At 43.2% G+C, this 19101-nt stretch overlaps 1 protein-coding gene across 1 annotated transcript in view; it reads right to left on the bottom strand.

The window, feature by feature from the left end:
- Positions 1-319: 319 nt before the first annotated feature.
- The window catches only part of ZBTB20 (zinc finger and BTB domain containing 20), a 46486-nt gene continuing 27704 nt past the window's right edge, over positions 320-19101 (bottom strand). The window contains exons 3-4 of the mRNA XM_068545521.1: positions 11593-13197; positions 320-787 (exon numbers count right to left, since the gene is read on the bottom strand). Coding sequence (XP_068401622.1) covers positions 366-787; positions 11593-13177 — 2007 coding nt within the window. The 5' untranslated portion in view covers positions 13178-13197 and the 3' untranslated portion in view covers positions 320-365. The remainder of the gene's footprint in view (positions 788-11592; positions 13198-19101) is intronic.

Genomic DNA, 19101 nt, shown 5'->3' with positions numbered 1-19101 from the left:
CAAGTGAAAAAAGAAAATTTTTTTTTTTTTACTTTTTTTTTAAAAGATTTTTTTGTAAAGAAGGGTTGTATTTAGAGGCCAGTAGCTAGAGATCCAACCAGTGGACCTCCTGAAGCACTACCAGGCCTTAAGGCCACCATCCGAGGGAGACTGGGAGAACTATTATCCCCCTGAGCCTCCGAAATGTAATGTACCAGCAGGCAAAAACAGTTCTTCATGTAGTACAAAATGAAACGAAACAAAAACAAAAACAGAAAGTAAAAACGAAACCAAAACATTTCTTAAATTCTAGTGCCATAGCTTTTTTTCGTTTGTTTCTTTTTTGTTGTTTTGTTTTGTTCATAAGAAAGAGAGAAAGATACTACTTATCCGTCAGACACATGCATCCTCATGTGGTCGTTGAACTGCTCGATTTGGTCAAACTTTGCTGGACAGACGGAGCAGACGTAGGTGGTCCCCTCCGTGCAGGCCACCACCCCTGGAGGGCCAGCTCGGGCCCCCGGGGGTGTGCCTGCGGGAGGGGTCCCGTTGCTGGCACTGTGCAGGGCCACGTGTCGCTCCAGGAGGGTCTTGTGGGAGAACTTCTTTTTGCAGATGTAGCACTCGTAGGACTTCTCGCCCCGGTGGAGGCGCATGTGCACGTTGAGGGAACTCTTCTGGGTGAAGCGCTTGTTGCAGATACTACACTGGTACGCCCTCACTCCCGTGTGTGTCACCATGTGCTTGATAAGGTAATCCTTTAAGGAGAAGGAGCGCCAACAGATGCTGCATTGGTGGGGCTTCTCACCTGTTCACGTGGGAAGAGACAGCAAGCGGGACAGAGCGAGACACAGCGAGGGAGGGAGAATGAGAGACAGAAAAACAAGACAACAGAAAACAAAAACAAAAACATTAAAAAAAAAATCTGATTGGTTAACGGATCACCCCTGATTGGAAAGGTCCAGTCCTTCCTGGCCTCTCATGTTCTGAGAAAACTTGCTTTAAGGTGCTGCCAGGACAGTCTAGAGTTTTCCATGTCCCCATGCCAGAAAATGTCTCTCTTGGAAAGCTACTCGACATTCTCCAGTAAAAGTCTTCCAAGGTCATTCTGTGGAGAGAAGGGAGTGCTACTTTATAGGGGTCATTTTTAGTGCCATCATTCGGGGATTTAACTGTGTGTTTGCCACTTGCATTAGCAAACAAATATAAGAAATAAAAGAGAGAAAAGTTCTTTGGAGACATGGGGTCTCTAGAATCTTTGGGAACTAAGGTTGGTGGTCACACAGCTTGGCTCTTTGGGGACAGTCTCCATTTCTGGTATTTTGTCTAGTAAATGCACTCATGCTTTGATTATAGGTCTGGAAAATATTGCCCATCGTAGGAATAAGTCATTCTGAAGAGCTATGCCTTTGAGTTTTATCTATTTTAGACAGCAATCTTCCTAAAATGTAACTTGAGAGAGTTAATTGGCTATTCTGTCTGGACTGCCCTGAGCTGCAGATTGGCCTCGTCTGGTGTGGAGGTTGAGTAGGTGGTAGACAACACAATGATCTCAGAGTCAAATGGTCCTGTTCAAATCCAGGCACCAACGCATGGCCTGCCATTCTGACAAATCTGCAAATGCCTCTGAGGTATACAGTTCTGCTTACCTCACCGTGCTGGTGTTGACATAAAATACATATGAAATCACTTTGCAGACCACCAAGAGTGGTGTGGGAATACTTGCCTGGTGTTCTCATTACAAGACTATCCACCAACACCCCCTCCCCTCATTAAATGGTTCCATACGTCTTTTTTGAACTCTTGGGTCAATTTTTAAAATAGTTTTCTCTTTGTTTGCTCTCAGTGTGTTGGCTGAAACCCTTCTTTCTCCTCAGTTTACTGCTTTGGTTTGCTGTTGGCTTAGAGACCAAATGATCAAGCTTGCTAAAAACTGTAACGTAAATAAGAATATTGTCACCGAATGACCACATGAAATATTCTTCTGTAAGTTAACATCCATGGGCCTGTAACATCTCTTTGGATAAAGAGAGACTTGTTTTTGTTGGTGCTGTTTGTTCTCAGCTCTGCTCTCGGCGGGTGAGATGAACTATATTACAGTGTTTCCATCTCTCCCAGCTCACCGCTGGTTGCCCAATGCAGGCACCCACCTCAGAGAGGAAAGGCTGTCCATGTACTCTTCCATAACTCAGCCTAAAGCCCAAAGCCTCTGAAACTCTCTGCGGTAATATTTCAACATCTGGACGAGGCATCAGGGTAGGAAATCTAGTTCTTGAATTTGAGTTAACATCCATTTAAAATATGTGCCTTGACTGTGTTTCCATTTTTTCCATCATGAAACAGAAGAGGTTTGATGTGTCATGGTGATAATGGCAATGAAAACAACCACCACGTATTCTGTGCTTACTACTGTGTGCCAGGCTCACGGCTCGTGATCTGCTTTATGAAACTTTCTATCAACAGAAAGCTTTTTCGTTGTGTTTGTAAACATAAAAAGATATACTTTGAAGCACACAATCCTAAGAAATGGCTATTTGGTTCAGGAATGACTCCACAAATTTCTAAACCAATTTCCTTGATCTTTGAACTTTTTCCTTTAGTTATTCACAAACGTTTTGGCCTAGCTCCCTCTCCCCTCTGCCGTCTTCCAGTCTCCTTTCCCTTCATCCTCACTGATGAAAAAGCATGAGTCATAGGATTGCAGAGTTAGAAGAGAAGAGTTTCACTTTTAGGCTAAAATGGGGAAATTTAGGGAGGCCTCATTCCTAAATGAAGAGTTCAGTCTCTGCATGGTGTTTATGTAGGTACATTTTTTTGAAATGAGAGATTCCCTAAGAGAGACAGTCATGCATGTTATTTTTAGTTGGAACATTTCTGTCAGCTGTAAACATGCTTGGAACTCAAGCTGGTCTTTACCGTCCTTGTGCTTTTACGCTTTCTAGAGGCTATGCTAGGCCGGCCGACTATCTTTTAAAATATGTCTACCTGTCACCTTTAATGGGAAGTGTGCCTTCTTAATTCCAGATGGTATTTTGGCTGCTAGGAAGTTGAAACTTTGTCTGTGTTAAAAATTCTCCTGCTGTTTGAAACTTTCACCTTCTTATAGTGTATTTTTCCTCTAGGCAAGGTCAGTGAGGATGGCTTTTTACTTTCACACCCTTCTAATCTGACTATAAGTTGATACTTCACAGTTGTCATCTTTCCCTCCATAGCATATATATATCTTGATATGTTGTTTGTATGCACCTAGTATTGGTTCGGCCATTAATTATCCGTGTGACCCTGGGTTTTCTAAGTGTTTTCATCTCTCTGGGTTTGTTTCCACTTCTCTAAGTGAGGAGTTGGACCAAGCACTTGCCATGTCCCTTTGCAGATTTAGTGGCCTTCTGCCCACCATGGGCCATGCCCCAGAGGACTCTGGTCCAGGTCTTGTCAACACATGGCCTGAGGGCAACTTGCTTAAATCACTCAATGCATCAGCAGTCCCACATTTTAAATAGGACAAAGTATCCTGCCACAGAAAAATGGTGTGATAGTTAATGAGTAAAAATGTTTGCAAAGCACTTGGGAGCTCCATAAAGGAAAGTGCTCTAAAATTATTCAGGTGCTGTGTTGGTGGAGCATAGGCATTCCAGGAACTGTCTTACTAAACAGGGTGCATTTTCAGATTAGTCAGGTATAAACAACTCGTTTCTCTATGTATGGATTTGAAACAATATCACTCACTAGAAATGAGTGATTCTTTCCCATTATCTTCCTGCATATTACTTATAGTGATCCCCAAAGGGCTTTCAACATTATACATGAAATGGATGTGGTCTGTTGATTATTGCTCTCAGTGTGGAGAAATGAAGTTAAGATGAGTGGTAGTGGATGGCTTTCCAGATCTGAGCCTATGGCCAGGAATGGTAAGTCTGATTCGTTAGAAAGGGACACAAAGTACTAAGCAGACAGTAGAATTAGACAGGACGGGGAAGCTCATATAAGCCCCTGTACTTCAAAATGATCCATTTTGGGGCCATACAGATGCAGGGGTCAGATATGAACTCCATTTCCTTGGCTGAATGACCTGGGCATGTTACTTCACCTCTTTAAGCCTCAGTTTCCTTATCTGTAACTTGAGAATAATACAGTTAAGCACCTGTCTTGTGAAGGTATTTTGAAAATTAAAGCGATAAAGCACTTTGCACAGAGTATGTGATCATTTCAAGAAAAATTCAACTGTTCCCTTCGGCACAAAGGAAGTGGTGATAAATGAAAGCAACTGAAAAATGACTTCCATGGCATGGGGAAGCCAACACAAGATTTTGAAAAAATTGTTTCAGGTAATCAATAAAGCAAGTGATTATACTGCAGCTATGCAATTCAGAGTTAAGGGTCTAGTCCAGTCTCAGTTACAAATGCTAACGGAAAGAAGTGGCACCATGAATAAAACGTCAGCGAATAGCATAGACAGAGGATTTCTTAGCAGGCAGCAACTGAACTCTGGAGGCTGAAAAACCAGACAGCAAGTGGAGGAGCAGAAGAGGCGGCAGTGTCCTTTACAATCCCATGGGTTGGGGAGTAGTGAATGCGTATATTTGTCTCCATTTTTGGCTGCCTGCTCTCTAAAGCATCACTTTCCAGCTCCTTCTTGTGGACCAGCACTGACACTCTACCATGACTGACAGTGAGAAAAAAAAAAAAGAGGAAGAAAGATACTGTTAGGTTAGTAGATGCAGAGGGTCTGCCCAAAGTTTGGGGCTGAGCCACCCCAATTCTGAATAGTGACCTCTGTATTGGGGTCTCAGCAAGAACCCATTTATTCTGCTGAATCTCTTTCATTCTAACCAGGCTTCTCCTAGGCTGCAGAGAGGACAGTGAATGCTGTTACGAGGACACTTGTTTGAAACACGGTTCCCACCTGTCTCTCACATGCTCTCGGCCTCTCCATCATCTGCTCTAGCACACACCTTCCTTCAGGTGAGTACAGTGTGGGGTCAGAAGAGCAAGCCTGGGTGCTTGGTGAGAGGGCAGACAGCAGGGGAGGAAGGGGCGAGCAGGGGCGGGGGAAGGTGGCTACTGGCAAGGAAAGCAGAAGGGGTCCTGGAAATCGCAAGTCCTCTGAAAGGGGAAACTCAAGACTGGAACAGAAAATGGGAAAGGTTCAGTGACAAGAATGGAAGGTGCTCAGCTCGGGTCATGCAGAGCCTTCACTGGCTGAAGAGTGTGCTCTCCACCCAGAGGAGTCGAGTTGGAGCGGGGCCTTCACGACCGCCTGCCAGCCTTTCTCTCCAGTTCCAGGGATGCGGTCCTGGTGCCATCTTGGACTGTGAGGCTGTCTAGGGGGGACTGCCTGCTGGGGACACACTGCATTCACAAAACCTCTGCGCTTTAGCAACAACTAAAAAGTTTTGGTGTCAAGCAGAATTTTAAAGATCTCAGGGACCTTCACCCACATTACTTGACTTTTCTTACACCTTTATGAGGGGGTAGATGTTAACAGCCTCAGAAGATGGTCTCTTCATTACAGTGGTAGAATAACATCCTGCAGGTCCCTCTACAAGTCAGTAACAGCTGAGAGTATGACACCCCCTGAGCCAGACCATCCCCTCCTTCTCCAGTTAACAATTTCCTGCTCTCTAGATTATGCTGCAAAATGTATGATGCTGCTATAAAACACAACATGGAAGTTCCTAAATGGCTTGGGTAATTTTAAAGTATTACAGGTAAGTGCTTTCACATAAATTAGGTTATTTGATTCTCAGAGCAACCATGTAAACTAAGTACTATTAAAATCTGTACCTATGTGACAAAAAACTGAGGCTCAGATCGACCACAGAATTTACCTAAAGTCACTCCGTCAGAAAGTGGTAAAATCAAGGCTTTCTCACTTCAGACCTTATACTTGTTCATTACTTCACTGGCTTGATACAATTAATAGCCCAAGCTCTATACGAGGATGATCACATCACGAACTTGATCTCACTATTATTACTATATGGATGACATTGTTATGCTACTATCATCACTATATCTATTTATATAAAATTCATGGCCAAAATAGCTGAGCTTCTTAAAGTAACAAAGAAAATTATTAATCGTCCAGAGGACACTAATGGGCATTAGTGACCATCGGGTGGGCTGTTGATACTATGATTCAGAAGAGGCCCAAATGTCTACCATTTGTTGGTGAAGAAAACACAAGTGGGAACACAGATATAATACAGTCTTTGTGTATAGAAAAAGAAGAAAAGAAAAAGAAATTTAAGTCTTGCTGAGAAAATAATGCATTTATATATAAGTCCCCTGAATTAAATTCTCCTGGAAAGCATGCTCACATATTTTCTCCTGGAAATTGAGTGAACGTTCATTCACTCACTCAACAAATATTTGTTAAGCAACTACATATGCCTGTATTCATCTATGGATTTTAAAGCAAGAGTCCTAAGATTGGGTCTTAAAAGAAAGTTCTGTCTGAAGAGCACTGCCAGATAAAATACACGGCACCAGGTTAAATCTAAATTTCAGATAACCAATGAATACTTTTTTAGTATAACTGCACCACATATATTGAATGGGACATACTTAGACTAAAAATTATTTGTTGTTTATCCAAAAATTCAAATTTAACTGGGCATCCTGTATTTTTGTTTGCTAAATCTGGCAACCCTGTACCTGGTGATAAATAAATACCCTGAACGCCATCTTAGTCAGTCTTGTTATTATGTGTGCAACTTTGTTATATAGGGCAAAGTACGAACAGACAGAACGTGGTATCTGAAATGTGCTCAGATCCTTGGAGAAAGTACATCATATATAAATGTGCAAAGTATTTTTGCATTATTTCTATGGAACTACATCATACAATAAATAAACAACTCTGGAAATAGGCCGCTTTTCCGTTTGGAAGTGATTAGATATCATTAGAGAAGGATTCAACTCATTCATTGATTAAATATTTCTTGAATGTTTACTATGTGTAAGGTATTATGCTGGGTATATTGAAGTATAAGATATATATTTCTTTATATATCATATATATGTAATTATATATAAAATTGTTTCTGTTTTCACAAAGTTTACATTCTAATGGGAAGGCATAAACGCACCTACATAATGATAAGTCATTGTTATAAGTCAATGTTAAGTGCCAGAAGGGGTACATTTGCCATGAAACCTTCCATATGCAAGACATGTGCTTCCATAACGTAATTTATCACTATAAAATCAAGCTGTTGTCCATAACTATGTTTTACTTTTTCCAAACACATAGGTTCTTGTGAGTGGAATTTTGGGGAACAACGTTATGTAACAAAAGCAACCTGAAGCCATCCTCCTCCTAATCACCCAGGCCACCTAGGGAAGCGATTCCCAACTTAGTGTGAATCAGGGCTTGTTAAAACACAGATTGCTGGGTTCCCTCACCAGAGTTGCTGATTCAGGTCTGGGATAGGTTCGAGAATTTGCATGTTGCTGCTGTGGGGATCACACTTTGAGAAGTACTGCTCCCACGTTATCTTTGAATTTTCCCTATTGCTTGGCTTCCACATCCATGTTCATACCCAGGCTTATCCTCCTATGTCCTCTGTCTTTTCCTTCCCTCCCATTCCTTTGACTTTTGCTTTTTCTCTTAGGAGAGGGCATAGAGGAGTCCTGCTTTGTTCCATGACAGGATGGTTTGTGTTATCTTTGCTTTTTTCCAATTCTCTTGTTTTCAAATGTGTCCTTAACTCTTGTTTTTCTTCCTCACAACTTTTAGGAAGCTGCAGTAAAGCGAACTTGAGAAACTCCTAGAAGAGATGAAGTCCTACCATGGTTTGTTTGGCAGTAGATAGAGTGGTTTGGTGAGAGATTTTCTTGAAAAAATCCTTAAGGGATGAAAGAAAAAGTTCATGTTATGGAGGAAGTTCAAGGGAAACCCAAGGGGTATCACATTGCTTCAGCATTTGAATTCCAGTGAAGAAGGAAGCATGTCAAGAGTTTATTACTCAGAGACTGGAGATAGAGCAAAAAAACTCAAAGCCTCTGGGAGAGGAGGGGGCTAAAGTAACGATGACGATTTTTTTTTTTTTTAATGTTAAGTAGTACTTTACCTTTTATGAAAAGCTCTCACATGCGTAATACCTTTACAGCTACTCAAAAGGTGGGAAATTATTATTTCCACTTTAAACTCAAAGAAACTGAAGGTAACGAAATTAAATGACTTGCATAAGGTCACAGTCAGAGGAACCAAACCCGAACCCAAATAATCTAATTCCAGCACAGTCGTCTTTCACTTATGTCCCTACTCTAAGTTTCAGTGTTATAATCATTATGGAATATTCTCTACAACCAGAGCTTCCTTGGTTCTCTAAGGTAGAGCTTAGCTCCGAGGTGAATACGATGGACTACTTATTTGTTACAATCACGTCCTTTCAATGAATATGTGGATCATTAACATAGAGTTAGAATTCAGATCTCAGAATCGATTCTCTGCAGTTGTTGAAAGCAAGGATCATTTACTTTAAAACTCGCAGTTGCTAACCTGCAAAGCCACTTATCATGCATAGTGGCTGTGATACCGAGAACCTAAGTTTCTTTCCTTTTAGCTCTGTCAAGCTATTCTTTCTTGGTAAGATTCTTTTATGTTAGACCGTGGGTAAGAATACAGAATCCACCTCTACTCTTTCAAGTATTCTAGAAAGTATCTACTTTCTAGAATCTTATTTTAGACTAACATTTGGACTTTCTGCTGTGGATTATTATCATTTCCACTGGGCTCCTGTAAAGTCGGGAGGCCCCACTTTTTTGATGTTTTCCCAAGAAATTGGAGAAAACTTTGTTTTGAAATGTCGGCCAAAGTGAATCCAGGTCCTGAATTACTTCCATATGTTCAGGCTGTCTTGCCTTTTGAAAACCTAGACTAACTGTTCCTAAACTTTGTTAGGTTATAGACTCCTTCACTCAGACAAAAGTCTTGATAGAGACATGACCGTTCCAAACTGCCACTGCCAGATGATTCAGGGGTGAAAGGGAAGAGTGTTGATTCTTTTAAATGAGGTGCTCGAGTCATATATGTACATTTATTGTTCCTGGATGTGGCCAGGTTATACACACCAACACAAAGACCTTCATAATTTACTGAGGAACTTCATAGTTTACTAGAGATCTGAAGGCTACCCTCTGAGCATAACTCAAATTTATAAAATGACTATACTTGTAGCTTTTGTATCTGTGATGTCTAAATTTGCAAACCCACTGCTGGTTTTCTTATGGGCAAATCTAGTTATTTGGGTTAACCACAGAATCCTTTGGTGAATCCATTGAATAAATGTGTTTATACACCCAAAAGACACTTTTCGGTAGTACGCTAAAAATTTTGTGTTCCAGATTTAAAGCCTTATTTCAATACGTGATCTAATAGAGTGTGTAAACTTTATATCTGCTAGGTCTACCGGAAGAGATGCAAAGAAGGGGAGAGTAGAAATGTTCACGGATCCAAGACCAGCAAAGTCAACTTTGGCTAAGAATACACTTCCACAAATGATCTCTTTTTTCCCCCTTAATCCTTAATTTGATGGATTTATAAGATAGCTGCTCAGAGAAGGAAAGGACATAAACTACGGGAGAGCAGTCTGTAAACCATAAATTGCCACATAAATAAAAATATTACTATTTGATTAATTTACTAAATAATGATGATACCATACCACATGGAAAATGTCCTCGATTGATCTCAGGTTATTAGATATTCACATTTACCCTAAGTAAACATAGTGACTTACTACTACTACCTGATTTTCTTCCTGAATTCAGTAGTGAGTCACTATGTTTTCTGGAGGTATGAAAACTCTTTAAGAGTTTTCTTTAAGAACAACTGATTCACATAAAGTCACATACGTGGATTTACATATTGTCCTGACTTAAGTCGGACTGCAAAGAAGGAAAATTGCATCTTAAGTAATGTTCTATTTCAGTTGCTCACTTCCATGTTGGTGTGTCTGTTGCTGTCCTTCCCTTCTATTCCCCAATTTACATTGATCTGCTTTATGTCCTATCCCCTAGCTATTCCTGCTAGCTGACCTGAGAAACAATGTTGCTTTGAGGAACCAACTTGTTTTCATGTATTGTAATTCATGTATGTAACTTCCCCCTGACAATTTATTTGTCATTTAACAGGGACATTCTGGAACTAGAGGTTTACCTAGAGAGACGAGTGACTCTCATAATAGGAATTCCAAATATGGTGATCAACATTGGGGTAGGTATTTTCAGGTACAAGAGAATCCATGTGAAATCATATCACATATGTAGTCCCTTATATGGAGGAGAATCCATGGAATTCTCTCTTCTATGCCTGTCCCATTACGGAACTAGGATAGGGCACTGGCTGGGAGGTCAGGAGATCTTAGCTCTAGAATCATGGACTCCAGGGATGAAAGACCATCTTGCCCAACTACTCACCTGATGGATGATTGAATTGCCTCTATAACATTGCTATGAAATGATCTTCCATTCTCTCCTTGAACACCTCTAATTACAGGAACTCACTCCCTTTGGAGGTTGTCTGCCTGCCTTAGAGCAACTCTGCCTGTTAACAAACTTCCTCTTTTATTTAACTGAATCTCTCTATAGCTTCCATTCATTGGTCCATTTCTACATTTGGGACCCAAACAGAACTAGCTTAAGGGATCTTCCCTCCAAACCATTTAAATAATGCTAACAGTGTGAACAATAGCTACCATTTATACAGTGCTTATTATGTGCTGGAAATTGCTTTAAGAACTTCATATATATTAATTCATTTAATCCTCAAAACAGCACTACAAGAAAGAAATATCACTACTATCCCCATTATATAGACAAGGAAACTAACGTGTAGAAAGGTTAAGCAACTTTGCCAAGAGGACAAAGCTCAGTAGGCACTTTCAATTCAAACCTAGGCACTGCTGAACACCTCTGGCACCTTCAGCAATGACTCATATGCCATGGCTTCACGTCCCTTTCCATCTTACTCATACTCCTCTGAGTGTGCCCCAGTGAGTCTACTGTCCTTTCAATAGGGAGTACACAGAACTGACTGTGGTATCTAGATGTGGAAAATAGAGAACAAGCACTAGAAAACAGAGCAAGTCTATCACTCCTCCTCATTTCAGGGACCATAAATGCAGCCTCCGCTTGCATCAGCCTTGTTGTGGCCTCCTCAAGCTGATGGTTCATATAAAACTTACTACAGACTAAAACCCTTATCCCTGTTCTGCCTACACGACTTTGGTCTGTAACACAAGGTGACTGGAGTATATGATCTCCAAGGACTTTTCCAGTTCTAACCATCTAGGATCAAAAACATATTTCAAAGTTCAGTGAAGTTAAGGAATGTTGTGCCTGCAAATTCTGTATTAGGTTTTCTCATTTGGCCCTTTTCCACAAAGGGTTTCTGTGACTTTGTCTTTCGGTGACAGGGTGCTTGGTTCCTGGGATGGGGGCATAGTCGGGGCTTCTAGAAGATGGTTTACAATGGGGTCTTCCTTAAAATCTGAAAGATGACTCCGTACCTTCCCTTGCACCTGCTGTCCTGCCCCCCCCACCCCTTCCCCAGCCCCCTCAGCCCCTCCCCCTGCTACCAGCTCTCCAGGGGGGCCCTGCGCTCACCTGTGTGTACGAACATGTGCTTGACGTAGTTCTGTTTGGCGGTGAAAGTCTTGTTGCAGAGAGTGCACTCATAAGGCTTTTTTTCGCCCTGCCCACTGGCTGTGCTGTGGCCGGCGGATGGGGCCAGGGGCTGTGGCGCTGGCAGCTGTGCAGTAAAGGTTGACAGGCCGGGCTGGGACACTGTCACAAACTGGGTCTGCTGGCCTGCCAAGGGCTGTGGCAGGCTGAAGAGGAAAGGCTTGGGGCCGCTGCCCGCGGGCTGGGTGGTGAAGAGGGCCGGCAGGTAGGTGTTGCCGGCTGTGCCAATGACCTGTGTGTTGCTGGTTAAGGTCAGAGGCATCCTCAAGTTGCTGGTGAGGGTTTCCGTCTGGCGTAAGTAGAGCTGGGTACTTGGCAGTGGCTGCCCGATGGACGTGTTGACCGCAGGCTGCTGCAGGGCGCTCTTGTCGGAGCTGTTGCTTACGGTGATCACCGTGCTGTCCATCTCCACCTCGTTGCTTCTTTCCGGGGAGGAGGCACCGGTCTCTAGCTGGTGCGGCGGCGGGGCGCCCTCAGCCGGGGCTTCCGCGGCCTGCTCCGGTTGCGCGGATTCGGCCTGGCCGTCCCGCGTCGCCCCGGGCCCGAACTGCTGCTCCACGGAGTCGGGTTCGGTGCCTATGGAGGAGCTGACGCCCGAGTCGAAGCTTTCGCCCTTGGGTTCACTCTCGGTGCCCTCGGCCTGGTCGGTGTCTTCCGTACACTCCTCGGACTCGTTGCGCTCCAGGATCTGCACCCTCTGCTGCCCGTAGTAGTCGTAGTCGTCCTCCATCTCCTGCTTGATGCGGATGTTGCCCACCAGGGTCTGGATGCGCACCGGCCGGGGCTGTTTGCGGCAGTGCGTGGTCTCGGGCGTGGTGGAGAGGTAGCGCTCCATCTGCTGCGAGCGCTCGTGGATGCGCGTGATCCAGCTGGGGTCTTCCATGTGGTGGTCGCGCGGCAGGCCGAGCGCCGTCTCGTGGTGGCTGACCACCGCACCGCTGTAGAAGGAGCGCTCGCCGCTGCCATTCTGCATGGAGCAGGCATAGAGCGCCGAGTAGATCCTGTCCACGCTGTGCTGCGGGTGGCTCTGCAGGTAGCCCGACTCGGTGTCGCTGCTCTGGCCCGAGGTGCCCGACTCGGGAGTGCCCCGTGGCGTGTCCTGGCCCGAGTCCTGGATCCCCGGGAACACATCGCCCACGTTCTGCGACACGATGCGCGTGCACTCATCGATGACCGTTTTGATCTGCAGGATGCTGGCGGCCGTCAGGATCTGCAGGGCTTCCGACTGCGAGACCCGCAGCACGCCACTGTACATGAAGTCAATGAGCTTTTGCACCGACTGCACCGACACCACGGACGGGATCTCAATGTCGCTGTAGCCCAGCAGCAGCTTGTCCTGGAAGAAGGGGCTGCCGGCTGCCAGCACGCAGCGGTGTGCACGCAGCATGCTCCCGTGGATGCGCACCGTCACGTCACAGAAGTGGCCACGGTTGCGCTGCTCGTTGAGGGTCTCGAGCACGGAATTGCTGAAGTTGTGAAGGTTGATGCTGTGAATGCGCTCGGTCATCCCCTTGCAACTGATGTCACCTGCACGGCAAGAGAGACACAAGACAGGGCATGGGTCAGATCTAGCTGACTGCATCCCTAACATCTAGTCTCAGGTGGGCAATGCTCATGGCCCCTAGAAGCACCCCCCACCCCTTGCAGACACAAGCAGGCTCTGTGGCTTTGCACAAGGGTCAACTTGTGGGTGTGATGTCCTATGGGAACAAGGCCTTGAATTTTGTTCCAGCAGTGTTCCAGCTATTTTGGTGTATTGAATCCATTTTAACCCCGTGGACCTTCCGCCAGGGTTGTCAGTTGAAGCAGAGCAGCCTAAAACACAGATGGGTCACTGCCTGCTATACTACAACTTCAGCAAAGAGGGACTGAAAGGCAAATGTAAGACTTGTTCCACTTTAGGCTTAAGCAGGCCCTTTAAGAAAGCTTACATTTTCCTTATCAAAATTTCTTACTTTATTCATAGACAGCAAAAATACTTATAGTTAAATTCCCTTCCTATTAATTTATACGGCACATACCCCAAATCCATACGAGGCATGCAAAAATTCTTGGAAAATTCAACCCTGTCTAAGATATCCACCCAACAGCTGCCGCCATGTTTTCCAGTTGAGGGACAGGCTCTAGAATGCAATCTGCTGGCTAAAGGGGCACTTGGCCACTGCTTTCTGTATCTACACATTTTTCTCATCATCTCTCAAAACCTGTTTGAGTACTAGGGTGGCTGTCTGTGATGTGGTTGTCTGAATTTTCCGAGACTTACTGAAGACGAAAGGTCAAAGATGGCAGCGTTGACCTGGGAGACTGGAGTACACTAGGTGACCATATTTGCCATTCAAACTGGGCACTTTTGAGAGTGAAAGGGAGCACTGTTGATAATTAGGTCAGGACAGCAGGAGTAAACCCTGAGTGGGATGTACGATCACCCAGGAATTGGGTGCTCTCTGTGCTTGCTAGAGGGAGGTATCAAACAGCTCCCGGTAGGAAGGCAGCAGTCAGCTACATGGAGGATGTGGATAGCCTGACCTATTGCCACCCATATACCCCAGGCTGTGCAGGCAAGGGATAATATTGGTAACATCTAGACCCCAGACTGAGAAGGATAACAGGTGTCCATAACACTGAGTTTTAGGGCTTTCCTATTTTTCTACTTTACCTCTCTAAAGAATCCCCCTCTCCAAACCGTTCTTCAGTCAGATTCCCCATTCTTGCCTTCACAACTGAACGATCAGCTTGAGGGAGGCCAAGTAAGTAGGCTTTCAAAACCAGGTGACCCAAGCATGGATTGTTGGCTGTGACCCAGATCCTTATATCTTGTTAGAAGTAACCCAGAGGTAATGGCCTACACACAGAGGAATGTCCGCCTCCTCACGTTCTTTCTCCTCTGCCCTAGGAGAGAGGGCCGGCTCAGGGAAGTCTGAGCTCAACTAGATTTTCTACCTTGCTACGCCCTACCTCCTCATGCTGTCTGAGCTCAGTGGATATGACCTCATTCTTATATACTAATTCATTTCCTTTGCTCTCAACTTTACATTTAGTCAGCCTCACATATATCCACTTAACTTAATAAATGCCTATGGGCTCTATGTTCTCTTTCAGTGATTTGATTTGTGCACATTTTTACATAAGAGAATTCCTTCTCATTCCGACTTCCATTAGGTCTGTTACGTGCCTAAAATATTTCATTAGGCTACTGTTTCTTTTTTTTTTTTTCTTTTATATAAAACAAATGGTCTTTGCCAGAGTAAGGAATCATGATAAATCCTCTATAGCTGTGTTAATACAAAACATGGCACCAGAGGAAGGGCCCAATAACCTAGGAAGGAAAATTCAGGAAATCAGTCAACAGACCAAATTCCAGCATCTTGCTGAATCCCTGATGCATGTGTACTGCGACAATAACAAGAGCAAACACTTTTCAAGAGCTTACTATGTGTCAAGTTCTAACTACTTTATGTATATTATTTCATTGAATCCTCACAACAACCCTATGATGTCAGTAGTATTATTATCCCCATACCTCAGATGAGGAAACTGAGGCCACAGAAATTAGGAAATCCACTCAAGGCCATGTAGGCAATTGGTGGTCAAGCTGGCATTTGAACCCAGGCAGTCTGGTTCTAGAGTTCACACTCTTATCTGCTTCACTGTATTGCATTCTTTGCCCCTGAATGAAGTCTGGCCCTTAGGTGTCCATGGTCTGCTGTAAAGCTGTGTGAAAAGGTTTGTCCAGTATGCTCTCCAGCTACTTCTATACCTATCCATAAATTAGCATGCTGTTCATGTTTCTAGGCCTTGGGACTTCATCTTAGCCTCAGTCATCTAATAAAGAACATTTTTTGAAGTTTATAAATGGAAGAGTGCAAGAGATAAACGTGAGGCCCGGCACTCAAATGTAGAGTTTTCTATATACAGTTTTACTATCACCAAGATCTCCATCATTTAAGTAAAATGGTAAGTACTAAAACTGGTTGAGTCTCTGATAAAAATCACCATCTCTGAGTAGGATGGGCTTATTAAAAAATTTTTTTTCCACACAGGTGAAAACACTCTCGAAACACACAATTGCTCATAGCACCACTTGCAGTTATATCACTAGCGTTATATATTACAAAGAGTTGCCTTCTTTCTGATAATTCTGGGAAGAAGCTCAATCACAATTATCATAACAATTAATAACCATGTAGTGTTTTACAGTGTACAAACTCTTTCACATGTATCATCTCATTTACTCCTTATAACAATCCTGTATGTTTTCAGGCCAGGTCCTATTATTACTATCTGATGTAAGAGGAAGTCGAGGCTTTCAAAGTACCTAAATGACTTGACCAATGTTTTACACAGCTAGTAAGTGGCAAGGGTGGGATTAGAACCCATGCCCCTTGATACTGTTTTTATCACATGATACTGGATTGCTGATGAATGAAACTTGGATTGCCCGAAGACTGAGGGCCATCCTAATTCTCAGGATGTAGAAGAAAAGATAAAGACGCTGTAAGTGATGATGGAGGTTGCTTTAGAGTTGGAAATGGTCAATAACAAGAGCTATCATTACATTACACACACACACACACACACACACACACACAAACACAGAGTCTCAAGAAGAAAATTCAAACTGCTTGTTGGACTGAACTGGCCAAGTCTATCTAAATAATCAGGTAACCCTATGGAGATAATCACAACAAAAATTGCTAAATAGTCTGAGTTACGGTTATTGCACTGATGTTGTTACCAACTTCATTAAAAACCACAGAGACAAACTCAAACCTGCACGCATATACAACTTGACCTGACTAGCCGAGCTGGATTTTTATAGACACGGTTTTTAAACGTTTCTCCGAGAGCACTGGTCCTGTACTGCAGTGAGCAGCCGTGAAAGGCTGAATCGTTTCGCTGATATGTGTACAGATGTGACGGGGGACCCTGCCGGTCCATTCAAGCATGCCTCGTCCCTCTAGCACACAATGCTGAAGCAAGTCCTTTCCCAGGCTTTCTTTCATTTTTAACACTAACACAGTGGGAAAAAGTTTCTGTCACGGCAAGGCAATGTCCAGGCTTTTGTGAAACAGGTCCCTTTCATCCAGTGGGCATTAATGTATAGATTCCAACGGAATAAATCTGAAATACTCTACTGTAGAAGATTTGTTCCCCATTGAAAACAAACCTTGATTAGATGGTTATTCAGAGACTGTATAGGAAGGAATGGTGTGAAAATGTTAACTCCATTCTTTCTTAGATTGGCACTGAATAGGCAATTGGGCTATTCAAAAAAAAAAAAAACAAAAAACAAACCCTCATCTACAAAACCATACAACTTTACAAAGATTTTGTGTGTCTGGGGATGCCACGTCACCCTCCCCTCCCAAAAAAAACCCCACAGTGGTGTGAACAAAGAACTGATGGGGCAAAATGAAAAAAGTGATAAAAATAGTTCCTGTGTGTTTTAAAATAGTAACCTACCTTCTCTCCCCTAGAGTAAAAATGTAGAGTCAGCCTGTGATGGCATTCACTAGGACACACAAGGAATTCTACTCCTGAAAGCGATCATGTATTCCAAGTGATCGTGTTCTGTGAGTGAGCACAGTATGGGTGAGGCTGAGGCAGGAGTGAGTACTGGAGGGGTATTCTGCTTGTGGTGAAACAGCTGATGGAGGGCCTGGCTCTCTGTGCTGTAGGAACCCAGGTCCTGCCTGTCCCTGAAACGGCGGGTGTCCAGGGATAGGACTTAGCATGAGAATAAAAAAGCTGCCTGTGCACAAGGGAAAAGGAACAAGAAAGGAAACAGCAGGCAATACAATCTCTTTTAATTAGGTGTGAAATCCAGTCCTTTCTCAGCCCGGATATATAAAATGAGACTAGTGCAAGGGTGAGGTGTTGTAGAGGGAGATGGGAATTGGATGTCTCTGTGGCTTGGAAAGAAACACCAGCTCTCAAATTAAAACCAAGATGAATTTTGGTCAAGTCAACAGGCCGAAGTCAAATGTCAGGGCTGAAGAGCCCTTGAGCTTTCAATCTGGGCCGCCAGGCTCACGTGCGCTAAGTGGGTCAGCACATGAAATAGGGCCAGGTGGCCAGGCCTCCACAAGCCAGCCTCTTATCACACCCTTTCCCAGATTGTGCTTAGATAGCATGCTGAAGTTGCTCTTTCATATATCAGGTGATTAGTGATGATGTTAAACTCTCACATTTTGGTGCTACCTACCAAGCTGGTCCCACTGGGAAAGAGCCAGTTCTTGCTGGAGAAAGCTGAGATGCATGTGGCAACTCAGGCCTCTTCCTCCCCAAATCGACATCTGTTGCCCTGCCAGGGGCAAGACCTCAGTCATGTATATACTTCACCTATGTGTCGAGGGGATACCTGCTGAGCCTCTGCACCACAGGAGGTTAGGGGTTGCTTGCTCACAGGTTCCACCATCTACAGCAGATGGTCCTGTATGTCCCTACCCCCTCATTCTATCTCACTGGCATCTCCACAGTCTTTGGAGGGTGGCTCTGGGGAAATCACTTATGCAAGTGAAAGGTGGTAGGCAGACCAAGACCTCTTTCTCCTACAGTGGCTCCATACACCTAGCATATCCCAGCTCTCGTTGCCCCTGCAGGTGAACTACGGGAAGGTCATCAGCTTACAACAAGGAGAGGTGTGCTGCTTTACTTATCCATTCCTGGCGATAAGGGGGATGCTTTGGGCCATCTCCCAATGAGAATTCTCCCCTATCTTCCAGATAGTCTTAAGCCTGCGCTACAGGAACCATTAGCAATTTCATCATTTTCTTTTTTTTTTATCATCAGTAACAGAATTCTTCTCCTAAAACATAAATCAATTCTTCAACTTTCAGAAATCTGACTTTCAAACAAACATATTTTCAGGAATACATGACTAATGAAAGTTGGGAGCACCCCGTATGTACTTTTATAGTCACTGCTTATTATTTCAGGTAGACAGAGATATTAAAATTACTAATGCTTTTCTATTAAGGATCTCAATATTATGGTTGGGCACGTCTTTTATATTACTTGAATTTTCATTCATATATGTAATTCATACATTTAATGAACTTTCATCCATTCTGGAGCACATTTTAAATATTTAAAGGTCCTTAAGAAGCATATGTAGTGGTATCAATATATATATATATATATATATATATATATATATATATATATATATATATATATATATATATATATATATATATATATATATATATATATATATATATATATATATATATATATATATACAATAGAGTACTACTCAGCCATAAAAAAGAAGAAAATTTCACCATTTGCAGTAACATGGATGGACTTGGAGGGCATTATGTTAAGTGAAATAAATCAGACAGAGAAAGATAAATACAGTATGATATCACTTATACGTGGAATCTAAAAAATACAACAAGCTAGTGAATGTAACAGAAAAGAAGCAGA

The sequence above is a fragment of the Eschrichtius robustus genome, chromosome 6 (assembly GCF_028021215.1).
Source record: "Eschrichtius robustus isolate mEscRob2 chromosome 6, mEscRob2.pri, whole genome shotgun sequence".
In the NCBI taxonomy this organism is placed as follows: domain Eukaryota; kingdom Metazoa; phylum Chordata; class Mammalia; order Artiodactyla; family Eschrichtiidae; genus Eschrichtius; species Eschrichtius robustus.
The sequence above is the reverse complement of the archived record's forward strand: the minus strand, read 5'-3'. Positions and strand labels throughout refer to the sequence as shown.